Source organism: Pimephales promelas, chromosome 2 (genome assembly GCF_988280905.1).
Source record: "Pimephales promelas chromosome 2, fPimPro1.hap1.1, whole genome shotgun sequence".
Lineage (NCBI taxonomy): Eukaryota > Metazoa > Chordata > Actinopteri > Cypriniformes > Leuciscidae > Pimephales > Pimephales promelas.
The window spans coordinates 33,107,393-33,133,898 of NC_142770.1; the positions used below are offsets into that span (position 1 = coordinate 33,107,393).

General features: G+C 37.1%; 1 protein-coding gene, 1 long non-coding RNA gene and 1 pseudogene across 4 annotated transcripts; 2 read left to right on the forward strand and 1 right to left on the reverse strand.

Annotated features, from left to right (window-relative positions):
• LOC120474894 (uncharacterized) overlaps positions 1–26,506 on the forward strand; it is a 328,303-nt pseudogene that overhangs the window by 53,997 nt on the left and 247,800 nt on the right.
• LOC120488327 (protein NLRC3-like) lies at positions 1,374–23,894 on the forward strand. Of its 3 annotated transcripts, none has more exons than XM_089122154.1 (11): positions 3,208–3,281; positions 3,885–3,989; positions 4,163–4,247; positions 4,490–4,685; positions 4,780–6,676; positions 14,051–14,221; positions 20,754–20,927; positions 21,881–22,054; positions 22,323–22,496; positions 22,733–22,894; positions 23,668–23,894. In XM_089122154.1, exons 1-11 carry the CDS (start codon positions 3,223–3,225, stop codon positions 23,681–23,683), a joined length of 3,213 nt encoding a protein of 1,070 aa, XP_088978280.1. In that variant the 5' UTR covers positions 3,208–3,222; the 3' UTR covers positions 23,684–23,894. The 3 variants fall into 3 exon arrangements, with proteins under 3 accessions (XP_088978292.1, XP_088978280.1, XP_088978289.1); XM_089122163.1 differs by having other exon boundaries at positions 23,673–23,894; XM_089122166.1 differs by lacking the exons at positions 14,051–14,221; positions 20,754–20,927; positions 21,881–22,054; ... (1 more) ...; positions 22,733–22,894; positions 23,668–23,894 and adding an exon at positions 1,374–1,514 and having other exon boundaries at positions 3,198–3,281; positions 4,780–6,680.
• LOC148997222 (uncharacterized) lies at positions 24,188–25,154 on the reverse strand. Its single transcript, XR_016147122.1, has 2 exons — positions 24,543–25,154; positions 24,188–24,341 (listed from the first exon to the last, which is right to left on the reverse strand). It is a non-coding gene; the product is annotated as an uncharacterized LOC148997222 (long non-coding RNA).

Below are 26,506 nucleotides of genomic sequence, written 5' to 3' on the forward strand. Positions count from 1 at the left end.
GTTCTCCTGGTCAACAGCCTAGTCCTTCATATAGATCGCCACAATCCTGGAGAATGTCTCTGCTCTTTTCAGTTTCAGACAGTCTTTTAATCATGCCCATTTTTGACATGCCATTCGTCCTAGAATGACAGGTGCATCATGCTTCATTATTTCCAGCAGGATTTTCTATTTCTGTCCTTTGGACACACAATTTAGTGTTTTCTTGCCCAGTGGCGCCATCTTGTGTCCAGAATATGTCAGACGTTTGCAGCTTGACCTCTGCAGTCTCCCTGCTGTGTTTAGCAACTTGTGCTCTCTTTCTGACATGATGACAGATGACCACTAGATGTCCTCATAACCTCATATATGTAGAACAGATCTAATATGTCACACATCGAGTTAAATGAAATCTTAAGTCCATGTCCAACTCTAAATTGTAAGGAATTTATATCTTTGATTTGATAGTAACGATTTACAATAAGGTTCATTTGTTCATTATTCATGTATGAACCATGAGCAACACATTTACTGTATTTGTTCATCTTAGTTAATAATACAACTGTTAGGCTAATTGTTTATTCATGTTATGTCACAGTCAGTGCATTAACTAATGAGAACAAATACAACTTTTGATTTTACATGCTGAAATTAATATTAGGCCTAACTAAGATTAATAATGTAGAAGTGCAGTTCATGATGTGAACTAATTTAACTAATGAAATATTAAAGTGTTACTGATTCATGATATCTAACACTTTCACGCATATAATACATACATTACATTTACAACATCAACAAAACTAAAAATGAATTTCCCATAATGACCTTCTTGATTCTCACTGTTTTGTTTAGTGAAGTAAATAATATTTAGTAATATTATCATCATTTCCCTATTTTCATTTGACGTGTTCTGCATTCTAATTGCATCAACATAATTACCACTTTCTCTAAAAAGTTCACACAACTACAATACTCACGTACACGCTCTCGTGAACGCGCGTCTCTGTTTACGCGCCTCTCTCTCTCTCTCTCTCTCTCTCTCTCTCTCTCTCTCTCTCTCTCTCTCTCTCTCTCTCTCTCTCTCACGTCACACATTGAAAGTGAAAGTAAGTTCTGTTGATGAGGATCATGTTATATGGGGACGCGCGCGTGCACTAATTATTCAAATAAATAAATGTTAACATGTCCCTATCCACAGTTGTCTTGGCTATTCCTCAATTTAAATTAAGCCACAAATTGTCATTATAAAAATAATCTGCGAATACCCACACATTGCATACTTTATTTAAGGTGTGACGAATCTGTCGCTGTCTATATATCTGCAGGAAATCCAGGTAAAACTGTCTGCGTGCACGCGCAAGCCGCGCCTGTAACACCTGATCCGCCATTTTAAGCAGGAAAATGGAATACGACGCGGAAAACAAACAGAGCATCAACTTGTTTATCAACGTTTAAGAAGAAACTTCCGTGTAGTTTTATAATGTTAAAGCTGGAGGATTTGAGATCCTGTATCTTGTAAAACTAGTTTGATCAAGGTGAGTGTTCCTGACTTCCTCATATAACGTTAACGTTAAATATGAATCTCTAACCTGTTCCGACAGTTATTGTCTGGTATGTTTATGACAGTTGTTTTAGCTTAAAGGCACATCAGGCGTCTTCAGATATGGTGCTCAGTCTAATTGTCTTATTGTAATATGCTGCTGATCGCATATATTTCAGTCTTAATTTATTATGTATTTATTTGTTTTAGACACCACACATATGCCATATCATGAATCTGCGAGCGTGCATAACTAGTTCTTTCTTGAATTGGAACACAAAGTCCACACTAGAGGAACTACTGGCCATTTATTAACTAACTCTGGACTTTGTTCCGTGGCAACATTTGTTATGTGTTTGTTATGGGGCTTGTTATTTTGCATTATATGTTTTTTTTTAAGGAGAAAGTGTGTATTCTGCATTTATATTTAAGATGTGTGGAAATTCCTGCATTGTGTGGAACTTTTGTGGACGTTTAAGATGTGAGGCTCTGTCATAAAGCACATATAGTGTTACTTAAATTTAACTTCAATGGTTAGTGTGTTTCTACCTTGAAAGCTTTTCGAGCTTCTAATAAAAAAAAAAAAAAAGAATAATGTCATTATACATATGTATTATAATAATGATGTGTTCTGGCTTCCAGGTTTCAACAAAATTGTAATCAATTTTGTAATCTATGACTGCTGTGTAATGCGAACGCTTTTTACTGAATGAAGGTAAACGAAATATAAAGATTTAATAGATACATGTATTCTAGCTTCCAAATTAAATTATAATTACATTTTTAGTGACTAGTATCACAAAGATCAGTAATCTGCAGCTAATAGAGATATTTCCGCTCCTTTTGCACTCAGTAAAGCAAATTACACAAACACTGCAGTCCTACTGTATGTTTATTAGCGATATAACATCAAATATAGAACATTATTCACAAGACCAACGTGTTCATCCACAAGAAACTGTGTAACATAAACTGTATAAAACTCTGAACGCTGCCATAGACGTCACTGCCGTTAAATGATACACTGAGGTACCTCAAACTACTTTCATTTTACTCAGATATATTGAAAACTTTTTGCGTTAACTGTAGCTAAAAACAACTATTGTTTTTGTGATGTGAAATCGAAAGTAGTTTTGAAGCAGACATTTACAGTAGACAGACAGATGAAGCCTAACATCAATCAACAACAATCTACTGTTGTTAAACTGAATATTTCAGTTCATAGCAATTATGATTAGTCAGTATGTCTATTATAATTCTGGTTACTTTTACTCAATCAGTTATTTTAGGATCTATTGAAAGTGATGAAATCAACCATCATTGTGACCTTGAAGGAATGATTAAATGACAAGCGATTCGACAATTAATAAAGATTGGGTAAATATGATTGAAATATGATATTATACTGTAATAGAGAATATATCATATTGGGTTCAGTTTTCCAGCACAGTGTACATTTCTGTTCCCCAATGAATTCACATTTAGAGTCAGTTAAACTCATTAAACAATCAGAAATGATGAAGACCATTCAGTTATTTTACATGGCAATATATTTGTTTGTTACTCACTTTATTTGATGCATTGTTTTTGCTGTTGTTATATATAATAATCTATTGTTGATGTGTGTAAATGTTGTGATGCGCAGGTGATGCTGAAGGATTGAGTGTTTTCTGATCAGTTTTCAGGGTCAGTTTAACTGCAGTATGTCAGAGGAAAGAGGAAAGGACTCTCTCTCTCAGATGAGTCTCTCAGAGAAACACAGGTGAGACTGCGTCTGTTTTCACACACTTTACACTCCACTGAACTTCGTGTTTACCTGTCAATAACACAACTTTAAGCATTGCTCTATATTTGCAAATGCTTTGCACAACTTCAATTTTAACTTCTTAAATTAACTCTATAAAGCCCTGTTTTCTCTATAGAAAATAACATAGTTAATAATTTGTTAATAACCTTCTAGACGCTGAATTAATCCAAATAAATAACTTTAGTTTTTAGATCATAAAATTATTGACAGACATTAGTAAACAACTATACACTCAATTTAATTCAAGTATGATAACAAAACTGTCGCACAGACATTTCTGCTCTCTATTTCTGTCGATATACAAATTTAATAAATTAAATCTTAAATTATGGTCAAGTATCTTCAACATAAACATTTATCTCTCTCATATATATTAAATAAATCGTTGAACTAATGTGAGGCAGTAAATAAAATGATGGTTAACTATAAAACTGTAAATTGTGTGAGTGTGTGTGTTTCTGTGGAGGATTAGATAAAGACACAGATGTGTTTCAGACACAGTTGATCCTCCTTTACTAAAGTGTTTTCTCTCTCTCTCTCTGTTCTTTGTGTCATCAGTGTAAGATCAGGCTCACATGTGTCCAGCTCTGTGTCTCTGAAGAGTGATCACTCTAAAGGACATCCTCCAGACTTCAGTGAGAAAACACCATCATCTAATAAAAGGTATTTCATGAGTTTCTAATTGTTTGTCACAAGTTGACTGTGTTTAAAAGTTGTATGAGTGAATATCAATCATGAAACATGTTTAGATCAAATATTTGTCTGAGTATTCACAGCTAATGCTTATTTCTCTTTCTGTAAAATATCAGTATTTTATTTTACTAATGTGATTATAGGCTTCAATATGAGACATTAGACTCAGACCGTCAGACTCACAGGAACCACCAGAAGTTCAAAGACAATCTTCTTGGGATCTTCCAGGTAGGAAAACACATTTTTATAAATGTTTAATATCTATAACAAACAAATATGTTAATGAACAAATAAATTTAATCTCCTTTTTCTCCTTTTAAACACATTTTAGCACAACTTGGTTAACATGTTAGTCTTTGAACTGGATCTTTTTATTGTACATGTATTATAATTATTTATTAAACTGTGTTGACCAAATGTAAAAAATATGGCTTAAACTGTGTTATTCTGTCTTTTCTCTTACTCTGTAGGATCTTGAGAGCAAAATAATCACATTTCTGAAGAATGAGCTGGAGAAGTTAAAGAAAATATTACAACATGAGAACACACAACACTTTGTGAAGGACTTTAATGAGAACAGATCCAGGATCAGAGAAGCAGCTCTTGATCTCTCACTACATTACCTAAGAGAGATGAAGCAAGATGAAGCTGCTGATGCTCTAGAAGGCAAGAGACTCATCATCATCTGTCTGATTGTCTCTTATAAATGTAGGAGAGGAAATGAAGACTAAAACTATCTATTTTCTGTTCCTGTGTTTAGATGAGCTGTTCTTCATTCATCAGCTGAAATGTGGACTAAAGAAGAAGTATCAATGTGTGTTTGAAGGAATGGCAAAGCAAGGTGACTCCAAACTCCTGAATAACATCTACACAGATCTCTACATCACTCAGGGTGGCAGTGAACAGGTCAATACTGAACATGAGGTCAGACAGATTGAAGTTGCTTCCATACGTCATGAAGCACAAGAGATACAGGTTGAATGCACACATTTGTTTGAAGCGCCCGAACAAGACGAGGAGATCCGAACTGTACTGACAAAAGGAGTCGCTGGCATCGGGAAATCAGTCTCTGTGCAAAAGTTTGTTCTGGACTGGGCTGAAGGAAAAGAAAATCAAGATATCAGCTTCATATTTCCTCTTCCATTCAGAGAGATGAACTTAAAGGAGACAGAAAAACTAAGTTTGATGGACCTTATAACTCAGTTTTTCCCAGAGACAAAAGGACTGAACCTTACAAGAAGGAATCAGTTCAAAGTGCTGTTCATCCTTGATGGACTGGACGAATGTCGTCTTCCTCTGAAATTTGATTGTAATGAGACGTGGCGTGATGTATCGTCACCAGCCTCTCTGGATGTTCTCCTAACGAACCTCATGAAGGGAAATCTGCTTCCTTCTGCTCTCGTCTGGATCACCAGCAGACCAGCAGCGGCCAGTAAGATTCCTCCTGACTGTATCGACCGGCTGACAGAGATACGAGGATTCAGCGACGCACAAAAGCAAGAGTACTTCAGAAAAAGATTCAAGGATGATATTCAAGCCAACACAATCATAGATCATGTTAAACAATCAAAGAGTCTCTTTATCATGTGCCACATCCCAGTCTTCTGCTGGATTTCAGCCACTGTTCTCCAGAACATTCTGGAGGAGAAGAGAAATAATGATGTGAGAAACACTCAGGCTGATGAGATCTCTAAAACACTGCAGGAATCAAACACTGAAGACACTCCCAAGACTCTGACACAAATGTACACACACTTTCTCCGCTTTCAGATCCAGCAGAGCCGCCGGAAATATGATGGAGAATACACACCAGATGTTTCCTGGGATAAAGACGCCATCCTTTCACTGGGGAAACTGGCATTTCATCAGCTGGAAAGAAACAACCTGATCTTCTATGACACAGACCTGGAAGCCTGTGGTCTTGACGTCTATAAGGCATCAGTGTACTCAGGCATGTGTACCCAGATCTTTAAGGAGGAAACAGGGATCGTTCTTGGTACCATGTACTGCTTTGTTCACTTGAGCATTCAAGAGTTTATTGCAGCCCTTTATGCACATCTGTTTCTAGACATCAACAAGACAAGTGTGTTTGATCATGAGTCTGCAAAACAGGAAAACAGAAATGAAACCATGATTGATTTTCTCAAGACTGCAGTGGACAAGGCGCTGGAGAGTGACAATGGACACCTGGACCTTTTCCTTCGCTTCCTCCTCGGTCTGTCACTCCAGTCCAATCGACGACTCTTACGAGGTCTGTTGACACAGCGAGACGGCACTGACCAGAGCAACAAGGGGATAGTTCGACGACTCTTACGAGGTCGGTTGACAAAGAGAGACGACACTGACCAGAGCAACAAGGAAATAGTTCAGTACATCAAGCAGAAATTAGAGGATAATCTTCCTGCCGAGAGATCCATCAATCTGTTCTACTGTCTGAATGAACTGAACGACCAAACTCTGGTGAACGAGATTCAGACCCACCTTAGCAAAGGAAGTCTCTCATCTGGTGACCTTTCACCTGCCCAGTGGTCTGCTTTGGCCTTTGTGTTGTTGACATCAGAGGAAGAGCTGGAGGAGTTTGAGCTTCAGAAATTCAAGAAATCAGACGAGTGTCTCATTAGATTATCAGCAGTCATTAAAGCCTCCAGAAGAGCTCTGTAAGTCTTTATATATTTTGTCATGTTTTACATGTTTGTCATCTGAAAAATGCATTTATCTCAATATATTGATTCCCCATCATAAACATGAAGCTATACCTGTGTGTGTGTGTGTGGAGACAGTTTATCACAATTTAAGACAAAATATTAAATATCTTGTAAAAATGTTTGCATGATTGTTTTGTATCATATGATACACCAGACTTGTATGACTTGTTATATAGAATTATATTATCACATACTCATACTTGAGGTAGAAAAAAATCCATATTTTATTCATATACCCAAACTGGGGGGAAATAATGTAATTTGGTACAGAATAGATGTTATTTATATTTCCAAAACGTAATATGAAATTTTGAAAGGTTATAGATAAAACATTGAGATTTTTATAAAACAGGCTACTAAAATAAAATACCTACATCTCACCACATCATATACTAGTTTTCCCTCAGTTTCTCCCAGTAATTATATATTTAAATGCTTATTTCTTTGAGTAATTCTGTAGTTTAAAGGGTTAGTTCTAGGGATGTCCCGATCCGATCCACGGCATCGGTATCGCGCCGATACCGGCCCAGAACGCTAGATCGGAGATCGGAGGGGAGAAAAAAATATGAGCGATATCCAGTTTAGCGGCGCAGCCTGTCACGTGATGATTGTTGTGTTTACGCACACGCACGCAGAGAATCACTCTCGCTCTGCGCACGGAACAAAAGCTGCATTTCAGTCTTTTCAGAAATTCATTGGCTATCAGAAAATAGCGTCATTTCATTCTCTATTGCAACTGGATAGATAAACTGTCACTCAAAGAGAGGTAGGTACCGATCTTCACCAGGCACGCTCGTTGGCTGTTGGAGTTTAGAAGACACCCCTAACACTCGCCGATTGGCTAAAATGACCTGTCAATCAATAGTTCATGGGTCAGCGGCCATTTTCACATTCTTTTTTCTCCAATGTTTACGTTTCAACTGTAGACGGATCAATAGTGCTATGTTCACACCGGACGCGAATCGCGCGTCAAATTCGCGCCTGACGCGTCTAGTTTGACGCTTGACCACTAGTGTTAATTCGCGTGTCAAGAGCGAAACTGGCGCGCGTAAAGTTTGAAGCGAAATTTACGCGCGTGACGCGCGTCAGAATCAAAATCCGTTGGCGGTCATTGTTTTTATGTCGACCGAGCATTCATCAAGAGAGTTACCGAGTTTACTCTGGATAGCAGAACAGCGGCGTGGGGATCATCGTCGCCGTATATTTGTGTCCACCGGACCCTTCGGAGCCGAACCGTTTGGCGAGTTTCACCATTCGCTCGCTCCAGGAGCTGCGCTGGATGACGGCCGCTGTCAGCGGTACTTCCGCCTGTCACGCGCCCAGTTTGATGACCTGTTGTCCCGCATCTGAGCGAGGATCACCCTCGCCCAGCCCCTCATCCATCTAATCTAGCTGTCATTTATTTTTGTTTTGATAATAAATAGAGCCAGCCTTCAAAAGTTATTAACCTGTCCTGTGATTTTTTTTTTCTCTCTCTCACGTCCAGACACGAATTTATGCACATATGTTGATTGTCTTTACAACATAATACTATTTCTAGATATGGAATGAATAACATTCAATACAAAATGAACATGTCTCCATATAGAAATAATGTTTTAAGTGATGAAACATTTGCTTTGTTGTGCATAATCCCACCATGCATTTAGTCATATTAACAAAATAATTTATTAAAGCATCCAGACACTTCACCACGTGAGCAAGCAGCTAGGCTCCTGATTGGTTAACGCGGCGCGAATTCACGCCAAAGTTCAGATTTTTCAACTCGGGCGGCAGACGCGAATTCGCGTCAAACGCGTGAATGCACAACGCTCAATTCGCGCCATTCGCGCCAACTTGACGCGCGAATGAGGCGTATTCGCCTCATTCGCGCCGCAGGAATTTTTCACGAGCGTAAAGCGTCTTTGCATTGACTTAACATTGAAATCATTCGCGCCTGACGCCCTATTCGCGTCCGGTGTGAACGTAGCATTAGTGCGTCGAAGTTGTGATAGCGCTGTCGGCTAACGCGAAATGCTACTATTTACATTCCATGGATGTTTATTCATATATACAATTGTTTTGGACTAAAAACTTCTTCAAATTGGATTGTATGGACGCTTTACAGTGAAACCAAACCATTTTTGTTGGAATGTGGACTAACAGATGGCTAATTGGTGAGTTTCTTCCAGTTTGTGTTGGTTTGTTTTGGCTGTTGGTGGTCTGACAAAGAGACAGATTGTGCCCGCTGTGTTGATTGTATCTTAAAATGGTTTACGTCGTTCGAATCACGAGTTTCTCAGCTTTCCAAAGATATGTATTATGTTTACTTTTGTGTTTGTTTTGTTTTGTCTTTCACAAAGTTAAACCTATAAACCACCCTGTGGGCCGTATACGGCACGTCGGACTACGAAAAAAAAAATATCGGACTAATATCGGTATCGGCAAAAGCCAAAGGTGCGGCATCGGTATCGGTATCGGAAGTGAAAAAGTGGTATCGGGACATCCCTAGTTAGTTCGGTATTTTACACTTAAAGCCCTATTTTAGATCGTTTCTGATAAAATAGAACGGTTAAGATTGAAATTTGGACAAATGCTGCTGTGCCGAGAATTTTAGGTTTGTGTGTTAGCACCCTCCACCTACACAATGGTTGTCTATGTGCACTGGAACAATCATTCATAAAACGCATTAAACTTTAGTTTACTAAGACGTGAAACTCACCGAGGGGTCTGGGGTGTTCACTGATATGCTCACACAAAAATCACTGCAAAAGATGCTTTCCAACAGGTTTTATTGTAGTTTTTGCAAAAACAGTATTGCAGTAGACATACAATTTAAAAGAAAAGAAATACAACAAATTAAATGTATTTTGCTATTACATTATATCTTCATACAAAAATAAAAACTTTTGCAACTAAAAAGTGCAAAATGCCAAGCTTTGGCCCGCTTTCAAATACATTTAATTTAAGTTTAAAATAAAACTTAAATAAACAGCTTTTATATTTAGCTTTAAAGTGCTGTAGTCAGATCAAACAAACAATCATGCTAAATGAAGAACTTAACCACCAGTCAACCTGGTACTTCATACTCTTGTGGTGCGCGCACAGTCTTCACTCGGACGCACTCTTCACACGAGAACACTTTTGTGCGCAAAAAAACAACAAAAATAACGACTTTATTTCAACTATTCGTTTATTTCTCCCTCTGCGCGAGTCAGGTTACTAGTTTAATAGCGTAAGCTTCTGTTATTGTACGTCACACGCATCACACACACATGACCAGCGTCGGCCAATAGTAAGCCTACGTGTGACGTAGCTCTACGCAATCACACTACGTTAACTGACTTACAGGCTCATGGAGAAGGAAGTGAATAGTTGAAATAAAGTCATTATTTTTGTTGTTTTTTTGCGCACAAAAGTGTTCTCGTCGTTTGATAAACTTAAGATTGAGCCCCTGTAGTCACTTGGACTATTTTAACGATGTCTTTAATGACTTTTCGAGGACAGCAAGAGCCAGTCCCTCAAGAAGCCTATGGACTGTATGCAGGAGCGATCTTAATATCTTAAATATCTTAATTTGTGTTCCGAAGATGAACGAAGGTCTTACGGGGTTGGAACAACATGAGGGTGAGTAAATACTGACAGAATTTTCATTTTTGGGTGAACTAACCCTTTAATGAGGTAATGTCCTCTTTTACCCATAAGGGGAGTGGCAGGGCTAAGAAAAATAATCTACCATGGTTAAATCCAACTTGTAAAAATTTATTAAAAATAAGAGATGTGTTGCTTAAACAATATCTGAAATCTGGTTTGTCCACTGATAGGGAAAAATTTACACACACACGTAATAAAGTTACACAAACCTTAAGAAAATCTCTGGATAAGAGATTGGATTAGAGATCCCATAACTGTGGCAAAAATGTTCAATAATTATTTTATAGATAGTATATCTGAAATAACAAGGCCCTGCGTTTCCTCAAAAATTTTACCTCGACCATTAAATGAAGATCAGCCTATTTTTCAGATAAAAAATATAACGGAGGTAGAAGTAAAGATCATTGCTGCCCTTAAAAACTCCAAAGCTAGGGATGCCCATGGTCTTGACACTAACTTTTTAAAAACTTATAACGATGCTTTGGTACAACCTATTACCTTTATGGGTAATCAATCAATCAGTCAAAGGGTAGTTCCATCAACTTGGAAAGAGGCCATTATTACACCAATTTTTAAATTAGGATCAAAAACACAGGTTGCCAATTACTGTCCAATTAGCATCCTGTCAATAGTCTCTAAAGTTGCTGAAAAGTGGATAGCAAAACTACTTGTTGAACATCTGGATAAAGGTTTCACCCCTCTGCACCGTATAAGAGGGATGAAACCCCTACAGGATTTACGAAAAAATCCTCTGTGAAGTCAAATACTTTAAAAACTGAATTTAAGACACTCACGAAGCAATCGCTAGCAGGAAATAGATCTTCCGTGTTTTTGGGAGAGGAGGAATTGGAGTTGGTAGCCCAGTTCAAGTACATTGGGGTTATACTAGATTCAAACCTCACTTTCAAAAAGCACATACAAAAAGTAACAAATACAATACAATTTAATTTACAAAATTTCAAACAAATTAGGTCCTATATTACAACCGACGCTGCTAAATCTTATCTTCATTGTATGATTTTTTCCCATATGAATATTGTTTCACAGTTTGGTCTTTTGCCGGAGTTACTGCATTAAAACCCATTAATCAATTATATAAAAAAGCAGTCAAGGTATTTGACAGGAAACCACAATCGTTTCACCTTTGTCCAATTCTAGAGAAGTACCAACTCCTAAATTTTGAAAACCTAAAAATTTTTCAAAATAGTTGCCTAATTTATAAATCTATGAGTGGAATCGCCCCACCGCCCCTGGGGGATTTTATAAAAAAGAAAAATAGTGAGACTAGGACAAGATCATTTACCCGGGGGGATTGTGAAGTACAATTTAGAAAATCTTCGTTTGCACAAAATGTTCTCTCTATTAAAGGCTGCACACATTGGAATAGTTTGCCAAAGGAAATCAGAGATAGCCCAACTTTTGCTTCTTTAAGAAACAGCTTAAGAGATGGCTGAACAAACATCAAAAATGTAATCATTTGGTATAAAGGTTGAATTTGATAGGTAAATTTATTTTAAATATTTATAATAAGCATCTTCGAATGTCTACATATATAGCAGTTTTTGTAATGGGTACTGCAGTATATTCTCTATAAGATATGCCTATAGGAACTTTTATGATTATCACTATTCTTAATTTATTTATGTGTATATGTGTGTATGTATGTATGTGTGTATATATATATATATATATATGTGTGTGTGTGTGTGTGTATATTTTATTTTACATGCGTTTTCTTGATATGTATATTGTGTGTCTTTTCTATTTATTTTTGGATTGTGTTTGTCTGTGTTGGGGGACAACGGATGGAAATTAGCATTGTGCTAAATCCGGCATATTTACGTTCGACTATGTTTGTACGTTCATTGATATGCATTGTCCCATCTAAATAAATAAATAAAATAAAGTGACACTTTATTACATATGGTAGCAGAGAGCCCCATGATGACTTAATCTTAACTGTTTATTGAACTGTTGTAGGAAATCAATGTCACTTTTTCAATCGTGATGGTATTCAGGAAAAATAATTGAGGCTTCTTACACTCCACATTTAGATTTTTTTTATAGGCTGTATGTTGTTAACTGTGTGTGTGCGCGCTCCGCTCGTGTGTGTAGATTTCTCTGCACGAGCGTCAGCGCAACCTTTCCATCAGTAAAACAGTACATTTATTATCCACAATCGATCGCAACTTGCAATAAATGTAATAAAATCAGAATCATTCTCTCGGTTTAGTGATTCCCTAGTTATTTTTTGTTTGTTATTGATGTTCTAATCAGTCTACTTATCCATTAGGGCGAGTAAAATTCTCTTTAACTTGTACTTCAAAAATCCATTTGTCCCGGACAAGCGGACAAGTTAGACGGGCTCTGGAGATACGAACCGCGGCAGGTTAGAGTGTTTTGGATTGCATAAAATAATAAAAGAAACTAACAAATACATGGCGAAAGAAGTGGTAGACAGCAGAAGATGGGATTGGGATCATGATTGGAATTTTTGGGATGATTTTTAATAAAACTAGGCGGATGGAGGTATTAGTAGCAGGGGCGGCTCGCCCATAGAGGGCGCTGGGGCGCCGCCCTCCCTCCGACCTGTCTGTCTGTTTTTTTAATATATATTATAATTTATCATTTTGAAAAATAATCTGTTAATTATATGCTAATAATGGGTTTACTTTGAAAAGTGTTTTGAACTCACCAGAATGATATTTGCATTCACTTTCGTTACTTTTATCATGTTGGTGTAGTAGTATAGCCAATAGGCTGTCTTCTCAGGGCGCCAGTTCGCTCAGCCCCACAGTGCTGGAATTTAAGCCAATGATTCCCCGGTTGCTATGCAAAAAAGTTTATATTTCGCCAATCAGCGTCGTCAAATTTTATGGTTTAGGGGCGCTGAAAATATCGCCCACAGTATCAGATTAGGGGAGTGCACCGTGCACACGCACCACGGGACATTTTTTTACCTCAGATGAGAGCAGATTAGAATGGCAGCGCCAGTGACGTCGAGTGGAAATAATGTAAAGTTAGTCGTGGGAATTGACCTGTCTGTCTCTATCACTCACTCACTCACACACACATAAACACTGTTTCACACACATTTGATATTAAAATAGTTATAGGAATATTAATACCTGTGTGTTTGCTTTGTTTTTTGATGTTTTTAAGTTCTGAGCTAGATTACTGTTTCATACTAGTTAAAATCAACTTTCTTCTCATTCTTGGGTGTCAAACTTTTTTTTAAAAATGTTATGCCTAATATATATATATATGAATCTTTTTTTTTTTTTAATTCTATTAATCGATTTTCAATCGGTAAAGCTTGAATTGCGATACAAATGTGAATCAGTTTTTGTGCACACCCCTAATATAAAGTGTCCCCAATTAAGAAAGACAGAGGCAACACTGGCAAGAACGTAAACTCAGTCAGGTGACATAAATAGAGAAAATATCCTATAGATATAACAGCTTTACACAAATATTTTTTCAAACATGCTTCATTTTGTCTTGGAAATTTGTCACTGTATAAAAAACACTATTGTTGAGGAAATTCTAGTTTTTAAAGGTAAATGTTAGTTTAACTCAGCCTCTTTGCTGTATATGCTGTTTATGTAAAAAAATAAGTGGAAAATTTCATTAATATTAGTATATAGAAAATGTATGTGTTCAATCTAATTCTGTGTTGTGACTTTATTGTAGGTTAAATGATTGTAACTTAACAGACAAAAGCTGTTCATCTCTGGCTGCAGTTCTTGGATCAGACACCAATCTGAAAGAGCTGAACATGAACAATAATAATCTGCGGGATTCAGGAGTGAAGCTGCTCTGCACTGGACTGAAGAATATAAAGTGTAAATTGGAGATACTGAGGTAAGTTGAGCCACAGGAGTCACATGACTAGAGTGAGGTGCGATGACTGACAGGGCGATGCCGGAGGCAAAAGTGCAAGATATCTTTTGTGAAAAAGAAAAAGATCTTTTATTTATTTGTTACAACGTGCCATATCAATCCTGTCATTGTGCTATGTTATTGTTGTTGTGTATAAAGGATTATTATGCTCTTAGGGCTAATTAATACCCGGTGGCAACCACCAAAGATTGTCAGATCAGAACAGTAAATGATGCCCGTTTAGGAGGAGCCAGATGCACACACCACTCACAGACCACCAGGGCTGGATTAACCATTAGGGCAACTGGGCTCTTGCCTCAGGGGCCCATGACATCTAAGGGGCCCTGGGCACCAGGGGCGGAGTGGCAATCGGGAGAGTCGGGAGTTTCCCCTGTGGGCCGGTTGTGTTTCGAGGCCGCGAGGGCAGATCTGATCAAATTTATTTATTGCAAGTTGACCATGCGCACTTGGGGCCCAAGCGAGGGGAAGAATTTTTTTTTTTTTTACTTTTTAGATGTCTTTTTAGCAAAAGAAGCTTGTCACGAAATAGCTACGGTGGCGCAGGTCGTAGGGCTTGAAGCTTTTGATGCTCTCGACCCGAGTTCGAAACCGCCTTTTTCTGAACTCTCTCTTCTCCCTTTTCCCAACACATATGAGATGTAAAATGTATACCCAAACATAAAGGTCTCTAGTGCTATATTTTGCCAACAAACTAAAATCGAAACCATGATATGGCTTTGTGCCTTTATAAAACAGCACAAGACTTTAAAGGGTTAGTTCACCCAAAAATGAAAATTAAGTCATTAATTACTCACCCCCATGCTGTTCCAACCCTGTAAGACCTTCGTTCATCTTCGGAACACAAATAAAGATATTTTTGATTGAATCTGAGAGCTGGATCACTCCTCCATAGACTGCCTAAGGGACTGGCTCTCGACGGCCCATAAAGTCATTAAAGAAAAGGTTTAAATATTCCATGTGCCTACAGCGGCTCAATTATAAGTTTATCAAGCGACGAGAATTCTTTTTCTGCGAAAAAAACATAAATAACGACTTTATTCGACTATTCCATTACTTCCTTATGGGCACATGCGCGAGAACTGAGACGAGGACGTTCTCCTTCGACTACTTCTTGTTACCGGCTGCTCACGCCCCCACCAGGGGAGAAAAACAATCCAACCGTCTCCATTGATTTGCATTGCGAGAGGCTGCCTCCTTGTCATTTATGACTTATAACAAAAACAAAACAATGTTTAAAAGCTGTTGTGAGACAAGGAGTACAGCAAACAAGCCAAATAATGCAGAAATTGTTTTTTTTAAGCTGATGGCTACTACTCTGAGAAGCACGCCCATAATTCATAATTTAACCTGAATCTATTTTATCTGAAATTCTGTACATTGATTTATTTTATTTTTTTGTATCTGAATTTGTGAGCATTGAAAAATATTCATCGAAATTCAGGTTTTTAAAATGGAAATTTTCATAGGCCTGTTTAAAGGTGCAGTGTGGGATTTTTAGCGACATCTAGCGGTTCGGTTGCGAGTTTGCACTAAGTTTGCACTAAGGGCTTAGCCCACTGCTCACCCCTCCCTTTCGAAGAAGCCATTGTTTCTGTACCACAGTCCATTATAAACCACATCATGGATACAGTTTACAAAGCCATAGTCAGGTGAGGATCAAGGGTTTTAATATATAATTTAATATAATAATAGTGATCAGCTGATTGTCTCACAAACGTAACCAGCAGCACATTTCTCCCCACATAGCAAACCCATAATACAGCGAGGGAGAAGAACCACGTGAAACTATGCAGCTATATATTTTTTCTAACATTGTAGTAAAAGTTTAGCTGGCTAATATGAGCTGTTGCTGTGGCTGAACTGGTTAAAGCATAAAGCCTTGTTTACACTCGACGCGTCCGCATGCATGAGCCCAAAGGTGCATGCGGCAAAAATGCCTTGATTGTAACAGCGTGCGCATTTCCGCATCCCATAGACACCATAAACTACACACAATAGGCTTTTTCTCTGATTTTGAAAACTCTTCGCGATCGACTTAGATCTCTTACAAGATCGACGGGTTAGTGATTCCTGTAACATACTGTTTTATGGTCAATGACATGAGTACTAATCAGCTGTCTTACGAACATAACAGCACATTTATCCCCACATAACAAACCCATAACACAGCGAGGGAGAACTAAGTTACATGAAACAATCCCAACTACATATTTTACACTACTCACAAGGGAAAAGTCACTACTCACAGAGTTTATGGCTAGTTTCTAGCTTTCTGCTGCTTCTCTTTCAAGGCAGTGGCGAAACGCGTTCTGTAGCACTGTTTGTTCGCGTTCGGCTACGGTAGAAAGATGACGTCACAATATGGCGACCTTCATAGTAGGGGATTCCCGCGGTTATGGAGATATAAATGTCTCTCTCTAAGGTAATAAAAACATTACGGTTTATTAAGTAAGTTCTTTATACACCACTGAAAACATAGTTATGGATGTCATATTGCATTTCTGTTACAGTTTTTCTCAATTGTTTACACACAAATTCTGGTACTTGAGACACAATGACCACAACATGTAACTCATTCACCAACCCCCTGAACCAATTCTGATGAACTACAAGCACAATTCCTGCTTTACACTCAAATTGCAGCTCTAAAACACACTTTTTTCAAAACACTACACACAAATTCTCTGCTTTTGGCACAATTTTCATGCAGAAAATCTCTTCTTTTCACGAGGAACACACTACCATTCAGATATTCACACTGACTCGTCACATGGACAAACACACGTCACACAGTTTTACAATTAGCAATCAGAGCTTTAGCATAAAATACCAAAACCGAAGAGAGGATGCAGCATAGATTTTTACTGTAACAGCATAAACATTTTTTCTGTTGTTTTGTATGTAGACCACTGTATGTGCAACTTTGTGTTGATTGGGGTGTATGAAATGTGCGATCTATTTCCCATTGTTTTTGTGGGAAAAATACAGTAAAATATATTTGTTACCGTGTATTTCTGGATATAAAAACAATATTCTCAAATATTTTACAACACACTTATGTATGTAATGTCTGTAGTAAGTGTAACCCTGAACAAAAAAGGCCCAATTCATTATGATGAATGGAGAAGAAGTGTTTTCCATTGATCATAGTGTTTTACATTGAGCACATCAGTGTTCAACTAGTTCTTATAAATGTTTATTCATATAATGCTTTGTGTGTGTCATTTGAAAACAAAATAACATTTTGAGAATATATAACATTGTTTTGAATGTAAAATTTCATTTTGCACTAGAATTGAGGGGTTTTGCCGATTGTGTGTGTGTTTTTAGATGTGTGTGTAGAGTTCTGAGAGTATGAGGCATACTTGCAGGAAATGTGTGTAAACAATCTGTAAAAAACTGTAATAGATACTCAACTTTTTGACATTGCACATTGCACCTTTAAATTTCAGAGGTAAATTTGAAACAAATAAATTCAGACAAATGTTTTTCAAAATAAAATTGAATACAAAACTAGTATTCAAAACTATTAAAAGTATTCAGTGGCTGTTAAATTTCAAATAGTTATGTCTCTCATTTGCTTCCATACTTTTACAATACTGTATGACAATCGCGGGATAAGAGGCAAAGATGATCGTTAGTGTGTGTGTGTGTGTGTGTGTGTGTGAGAGAGAGAGAGAGAGAGTGTGTGTGTGTTAGTGTGAGAGAGTGTGTTTGTGTGTGTGTGTGAGAGAGAGAGCGAGGAGAGTGTGTTAGTGTGAGAGAGAGAGACTGTTTTTGACACTTAAAGCAATTTATTCCATCATTAAAGTTAAAAAAAATAAATAAATGTAGTATTCCGTCATAGTGACTATAACAAACAATTCACTCTGTCTTAATGTATAACAGTTGTTTTACTATCAATGCCAACGGCAAGAGAATTTAGTTTTGCTGTGGACAAATCAAAATTAAGTCTCATAAGACACTTGAGTAAAGGCTCGTGTGTTTTGTGTCTTAATCAATCTTTCCCACACACATATAAATTATAACTCGTACTCATCGCTCTGTCCATTTCAGCAAATGACGTTTTGTGAAGGCCTCTCCTGTTGTTTTGTTTCAACATGCGCGTGCACCCCCTGCTGGTAAAGCCGTCTAACAGCAGATAGAGAGTATGCTCAGTAATCTACTGCTTTTCCTGCAGTTTCTGGATGTCACCGTTGAATTTACTGTCGAATTTGAACCACTGAATTTGTGGAAGCGAATTTTCAAGGTGGAATAAAATGGACCGAAAATTGCCTGTTGAATATTATAGGTTGTATTTTTTTAACAGTTTGAAAATTTTGGAAGTGAAATATGAAAGGTGAATATGGATTATTGAATTTTTAATAATGAAAAATGTTTTTAATTGAAATATTCACAGCTTAAATATTCAGCCATGTTGAATTTCAGCCCATAAAAATGTAAGCCTTAAAAATACAATGGATTAAAATTAGGGATGCACCGATCCACATTTTTTCACTTCCGATCCGATCCCGATACCTGACTTTGGATATCGGCCGATACCGATACTTTTCCGATACCAGACCTGTGTTTGCTTTAACATTATTTATCATTATTGTTGATTTTATATGATGCTGAAATAAACACCTCTCTACAAGCAAGGATGATACGTACGTATGTATGTCAATATATATATATATATATATATATATATATATATAATAGATATATTAAACAATAGATAGACAATTAAACAAAGATATACGCATTATACAAGCCTACACAGTGCTTTAATTTCAGGAAGGTCTACTAACATTATTCAGGTATCGTCTAAAAAGAATTATAATAAAGTAATCAAAAGTAAAATAGCACTGCAAAGTTTATCATAGATAGATTTATGCTTATTAAAGCTAAAGTTATTCATTCAAGAGCTGTGAGTGATTTTCTCTTTGCCTTTGGTTGTTTTATTCTCAGTAATGTCGCAATCGTCACATTTATACTGCTGCCCCTTTAAGAACTAGTGCGGATTTCATAGTCTACTGATGCACCATATTTTCTCCCAACTATTTCCATAAACCGTTTATGTCTAAAATGAACGTAGTTAAGTGATAATCTCCAAGCCGGTCGTTTTGACATTTTTGTGCAGGCTACATTTGATCGTTTAGACGCGCATATGAAGCCCAAAGTATAATTTGCTTGTATAATTTGCTTGTCTGAGCGCGCGCCGCTCTGGGAACAGCATCTCTTGGGCAAATTTTGTGCTTTTAATAGCTCTTTTTATTATTAAAAGCGTCCCGCAATTTAGCAACAGCAGAGACGGCATTTTACAACAATTACCGATCGTGCTGATTCTGTCTTAAAGTTTGAGTTTTACGGATAAATGACAGTGCTCCACCGCGATGGGAAGGAAGTTGGCTACACAGAATTCGGCTATTGTTTAATGTTTTTTTTTACCTCAATATATTCTTTAATCTTTGGAAATCAGACTAATATCACAGATCTAAAGTGTAACCAGGCTATGTTTCCTCTGTCGTCACTCATTAAGCAGGGCTGTCGTGTTGTGCGTGCTGTGGCACCGCGTGAGAGATCTCTCTCTCTTTCTCTTCTGGACTGCGAATTGCAAACATGCATCACAGACAAATAGTTTAATTTATACGGCTTTGCAAACATTGCATTTTGCTGTCTTGCTCTGCTGCGGTGTTTCCAGTGTGAAGTATTTCCACCATAGGATTTCCACACAGCGAACATATTGGTAGCTCAATGCTATCCTGCTAGCTGGCTGCAAACTGCGGAATGGATTTCTTGAGCGGGCGTCTGTGTGTCTCATTGAGCCCTATTTTTTACAGTCTATGATTGAGCTGCACCTCCGTTCAGGATATCCATTCCACAGTTTGCAGCCAGCTAGCAGACTAGCAGCCCCGGGGAATCCCTTTTGGAGTCATTTCAGCAGCCAACGTTAAAGTGCAGACATGGATCATAAATATCGGATTTCTCCGCAGGTTGGATCGGAAAAATCCGATACGTGAATTACGCTGGTATCGGTCCCGATACCGATACTGGATCGGATCGGCCCCATCCCTAATTAAAATGCAAGCAGGGTTAACACAATGCTTTTTTTTTTAATTGGTGCAATTCAACATGCTTTTTGTTTCAAAAACATTAGACATTATTTTACTTCCATACACTTCCACCTCACATTCAGGCAATCACACGCTCCGAAAACACACTTCTACATCAGATATTGTATATCATGCATACAAGAATCAAAAGTTTAAACTAAAACACTCAATATTCATTTATTCACTCAATATATCAGTATATATTTATACGCAATATCTCACAGAGTCTAATTTCACAATAAATTTCTACAAACATTTTCACTTTAGTATTTTGTGATCTGATGAAGATCTCTCCTCTGTTTTATTTGCTGATGAAGATGATGTGACTTTACAGAATAAAGAGTCTCTTATTTTCTTCATTCTCTCTCTCTCTCTCTCTCTCTCTGCTAATGTAGGTTAAGATACTGTGATATGACAGATGAAGGTTGTTCTGATGTGACTTCAGCTCTGAAATCAAACCCGTCACACCTGAGAGAGCTGGACCTGAGCAGGAATAAACTAGGAGACTCTGGAGTGAAAAACCTCAGTGATCTACTGATGAACCCACAATTCAAGCTGGAGAAACTATAGTTAGTGTCATTATACTGTACAGCAATTACAGTGTGACTGAAGTTTATTTATTTGAAGACAGCAGGGCTGATGTTTCATTGGTTATAGCAGTGCACTTTGGGTTTACCTATTGTTCACATTTTTATGTTTTGTTAATCTACACTGTGTGTAATTATTCTGTGGCTTAGTAAATATCACAGTAATATTTAACTTTATTAACTTAATAAAATCTCTGAATATCATTTGCTTGATTGTTTGAGCTAAACGTACCAAAATAATTGACTAAACATCCAACAGTTAATTTCATCTAAAATTTACAGTTATATATATTTTTTTCACTATTAGAATTTATTATTTGACTAACCAATAATTTATGTATAATACACTTAACATAATTGTGAAATTTCTATCAAAATATTTGAGATTGGAAAATTAAACTTATATGTTTCAAGAACCACAAATATTACTTAATTCAAATCAATATCATTAATATATTTAACACACTCTTGAGAGATTTAGCAGATTTACTCAGTTAAAACAATTTTATTTGTTAATGTACAGATGCAGTTACTCAGATCTACTTAATTTTTTTACTTGCATTTGCTCAGTTTATACAGTGTATTGTAATTGATTTCACTGCTTTAAAATGTAATCAATATTTTTGATTGTTTCACCAAAATAAATTAGTAAATCATATAAAACCTTTTACAGTGTAGATAGTAATTGTTTAATTCCCAACATCTGATACAATGCACTGATTGTGTACACACAGAAATCTGCCTTTACAACAGAGAATAAAGAAGAGAGACGTCAAATAAATAGTTTGAAATGAAAGAGAAGAAACAGTGTCTTCCAGCGCACAGAACTAGTGTGACTGGGTTTAAAAACAGACTATTGGAAACTAAATGCTGCTGTAGCTCTTCAATAAGATGATCATCACAGATGTGAACTATTGTTATTTCTCTGTCTTCAGTCTGAGTGTATGCAGTATTACAGAGGAACAGAGTCTCATCCTGACTTCAGCTCTGAAATCAAACCCGTCACACCTGAGAGAGCTGGACCTGAGCGTGAATAAACTAGGAAACTCAGGAGTGAAGCACTTATGTGCCGTACTGAAGGATTCACACTGTAAACTGGAGAGATTGAGGTCAGTCACATTCACATACAAGAATCAAAATGCTTAAAATCACTTCAACTGTTTAAACTAAAACACATTAACATTATATTTGTACAAACATTTTCACCTTAGTATTTTGTCATCTGGTGAAATAAAGATTTTGATTTTTCTTCCTCTGTTTTATTTGCTGATGAAGATGATGTGACTTTACAGAATAAAGAGTCTCTTATTTTCTTCATTCATTCTCTCTCTCTCTCTCTCTCTCTCTCTCTCTCTCTCTCTTTCTCTGCTAATGTAGGTTAAGATGCTGTGATATGACAGATGAAGGTTGTTCTGATGTGACTTCAGCTCTGAAATCAAACCCGTCACACCTGAGAGAGCTGGACCTGAGCGTGAATGATCTAGGAAACTCAGGAGTGAAAAACCTCAGTGATCTACTGATGAACCCACAATTCAAGCTGGAGAAACTACAGTTAGTGTCATTATACTGTACAGCAATTACAGTGTGACTGAAGTTTATTTATTTGAAGACAGCAGGGCTTATGTTTCATTGGTTATAGCAGTGCTCTTTCTGGGTTTATTAAACTAAAACACTTTATTCTCAATATCTGACAGTGAGTCTGAGTTCAGATTATATTTGTGTAAAATTCTTCACATTCATGATTTGTTTGTAAGATGATCTCTCTTCCTCTGTTTGTGTCTCTCTAGTCTACATCGCTGTGGCATTACAGATGTTTCTTCTTTAACTCAGTCTTTGACGAACTCAAAAGCTCTGCAGTTTTTAAAAGAGCTTGATCTGAGTGACAATAAGATAGGAGTCTCAAAGCAGCGGCTCAGAGACGAGCTACGAGACTCAAACTGTGTCCTGAGGTGAGGAAACATCACTGAGATATTAAAGACATCTTCATTTACCTGATATGTGAACAAACCTTTCAAATATTCGTGAAAGGAAATTATCATTAAGATTTATTGCAACAAAGGGTTTGTGTGAGAACAAAATGTGAAGTTATTGAAATGTTGAACACAAAGGAGGAAAGAGAAGAAAAGCTCACTGTCACAGCTTTATACATCAACACCTGCTTTATGAACTGTGTCAGTCAGAATCATTTGAGTGTGAAACAGACTTGGTCAGATTGTAGGAAACGCTGCACTCCTGCTAAAATCAGTGCAGTTCCAGCTTCAGCTCACAGCGTCCAGCTCACATGAGCAATGTCTCTGTCTCTAGTGTGTTTTTACTGTGACAAGCAACACGTCACACTACTCGACACTTACTTTACTCTCAGTTATTTACTAAGAGCCTACAAACATGTTTAAACTAGAGGACAAACGGCTTTAACTAAAGGTTTGTGTTTAACTCAAAATAACATTAGTATTTGCTCGCTGTGGTTATACGCCGTACACTCATTAGTTTCTCCTTTACAGAGACTCAATAGGAGTCGCACCGACACACACAGACACACATATGAACATGATTCAGGCTTTACATCTATTATATTTAAATACACAAATATCTCTATCCAAGATGATGTAAAGTCGGTTATTAATCTGATTACAGGAATTCAATTTAACTTACTTTTACTAAAGAAAAACAGCACTTTGTTCCACTGAACACTGATTGTTTTCTCTTCTGTTCCACTTTACAGAGTAGATGAAGATTGATCATAAAACGTCAGTGGATTTCCATCAAGGTTTAAATCTGTGAAACGGAGATGAGAGGAGCAGAAACCATCAGGTGATCCACAGAAGAGTCTCACTGCTGTCTATGAGGAGAAATACATGTGTAAATGTGTTTCATACAGGTGGAAGAGACTCAGACTTCACTATTAAATAAAGCAGCGTGTGTGTTAGCATGCGTATTAGAAACATGTGATATTGAATGATTAATGTTGGTTTATTATTCAGCCAAATGATGGTTTAGTTGTAATTAAAGGTGGAACAGAGGAAGAAGCTCAGACGAGTGTCCGCAGAAATCTTCACTATCAGGCCTGCAAATATAATAATGTTTAGACTAAACTCATCCAGAATTATTCAGATATTTCTAATCATGAACGTGATTATCAAGTTTAGCACATAAATGTTTCAAAAGATGTAAAGATTACATGTAACTTTTAAACATTTTATCTTATACACAGCATATCTTTATTGTTATTGTTTTATTGTATATGAAGTTAGTTGTGTGTGCGTGTGTGTGTGTGTGTGTGTGTGTGTGTGCGTGTGTGTGTGTGTGTGTGTGTGTGTGTGTGTGTGCGTGTGTGTGTGTGTGTGTGTTGATGCACAGATGTACAGTGTATTGTCTTTGTTCAGTGGATGAAGTCTCCTAGGGTGACCAACTGTCCTGTTTTCATATAACGATATATACAATATAAGAATTTTCTATCCATACAGAGGAGGCATAACCTTCTTTAAATGTATTGAAATTAATAAGGTATCTTTGAGTAAACTTCGAGTATCATTTGAGTTGGCCCATGTGTTTGCTGGGCCGAGTGTCCTGGTTCATATCAAAATATGGTCACCCTACTTCTCCTCTACAGACCGACTAAACATTTTCCCCAGTTAACAGCATTTGTGTGTGTTTCACTCGCTCCTCAGATAGCAGACGGATGTGGGCCACTTCAGGCGATGATGCGGCACTGCAGGCCTTCTTATGGCCCGACAAAATGTGTGTGAGCCTGAAGTGGCCGACATGTAAAATGGCAAATATGGCCCAAATATCTTAAATCACATGTGGGCCTTTTTAGGCAAAGATGCGGCACTCATGGCAATGTGTAATCTGAATGTGGGCCTAAAGTGGCCCATATGATAAATAATGAATATGGCCCAAATATCACAAACTAAATGTGGGCCATCTATGGCAAAAATGCGGCACAATTGACAATGACTAATCTGGGTGTAAACCAAATATGACCCACATATGTTGCAGCAAATGTGGCCCAGTTATCTTAAAACAAATCAGGGCCAGTTTTGTCAAAGATGAGGGACAGTAATCACTGTGAATCTGAATGTGAACCCATGGGCGTCAGTGTGGTCTGAAATGTGCTGGGACAGAGGCACATTCATTTAGTTTTCTCTTTCACGCAGGTCATGTTTTGAAAGATGATGTCATGTAGCTTACTAATGCAAATAAATAAAAATATATACAAAAATGTGATGATGTCCGACTCGTTTTATGAAGAAGAAAGCCTTAGGTTTTTTAAAGCATTAGACATATATGACCCACTATTCTGCTTCAAGTAGCCGGCCATGTTGACAATATGACAACGGTCAAAAAAATCAAACCCAAAGTACAATTATTATGGACGTTATCTGATATTAAGCGTTTCTGCTTCACATTTTCAGCAGGGCAGCTCGCTGTTCATTGACAATCGGCGACCCATTACATTGATAAATAATGACTGTGAGATTCTAGCATCTATCTTAGCAAAACGCCTCAAATCTAAGTTACACTCTTTTATTTATGAATGCCGATCTGGTTTCAAGAAAGATCATCACATAGCCAATAACATTCGCTTAGTTTTGGATCTGATTGAATACAAAGACTTTCTAGATGATGAACAACACCTTATTTTATTCTTAGACTTTCAAAAAGCCTTTGACACGGTAAGCCACAAGTTTATTATTGAAACCTTAAACTGTTTTAGTTTTGGTAAGAATTGTATTAATGCTGTATAAACTCTGTACATGTGAGGAAACAGTTGTGTTAGATCGGCTAATGGAAACTCATCTAGATTTCACACACACAAAGGTCTCCGCCAAGACTGCCCCACCTCGCCTCTTCTATTGGGGATTGAAGCTCAAACTCTCTGTCATTTAATTCACAAGAGTTCATTCAAAGGAATTACATTAAATGAAAGAGAAATACAAATCTGACCGCTGGCTGATGACACAACCCTGTTTCTAAAAAATGAATCCCAAATAGGAGTTGCACTAAATGTTGTAAACCAATTTTCTGAAAGCTCAGGCTTGAATCTGAATCTTTCAAAATGTGAGCAGTTTTCTGTTAAAAATAAGCATTTGGGTCAAATATGTGAAATATTAAAATATCAAATATAAAGAATTTAGTAACTTTGGAATAAAATCAATCCTAATCAAAAGTTGATGACAGAGTAATATCTCTTTACTACACGACTATATTCATTAAAGTTTGACTCTTGGATCAAGAGATATATCTACGTATGGCAGGGTTCTTCTTCCTAAAGCAGAAGGTCTCTCACGAGCTGCAGATTTATTTACATCAATAGAAATTCATAAATTACAATGTGCCAATCTAGACAAACTATAATATAACTTTATATGGAGGAAGAAGCCTCATAAAATCAGGAAAAACATCTTGACTAATAAAATTGAGGAGGTGGATTTATCGGTCATTGACTTCTCACTTTCAATGAGATATTAAAAATCAACTGGATTAAAAGATTTGTGGAAAATCCAAACAGTTTCTGGAACATTGATCCAAACTTCATCTTTGGAAAAACTGCTTTAAAC

What these genes read in the sequence shown, in the direction of transcription:
- LOC120488327 (XM_089122154.1), top strand. Translation starts at nt 3,223, where the DNA reads ATGTCAGAGGAAAGAGGAAAGGACTCTCTCTCTCAGATGAGTCTCTCA. An exon ending in AGTCTCTCAGAGAAACACAG is followed by an intron (nt 3,282 to 3,884) that starts GTGAGACTGCGT and finishes TTGTGTCATCAG; the next exon opens with TGTAAGATCAGGCTCACATG. An exon ending in ACACCATCATCTAATAAAAG is followed by an intron (nt 3,990 to 4,162) that starts GTATTTCATGAG and finishes ATGTGATTATAG; the next exon opens with GCTTCAATATGAGACATTAG.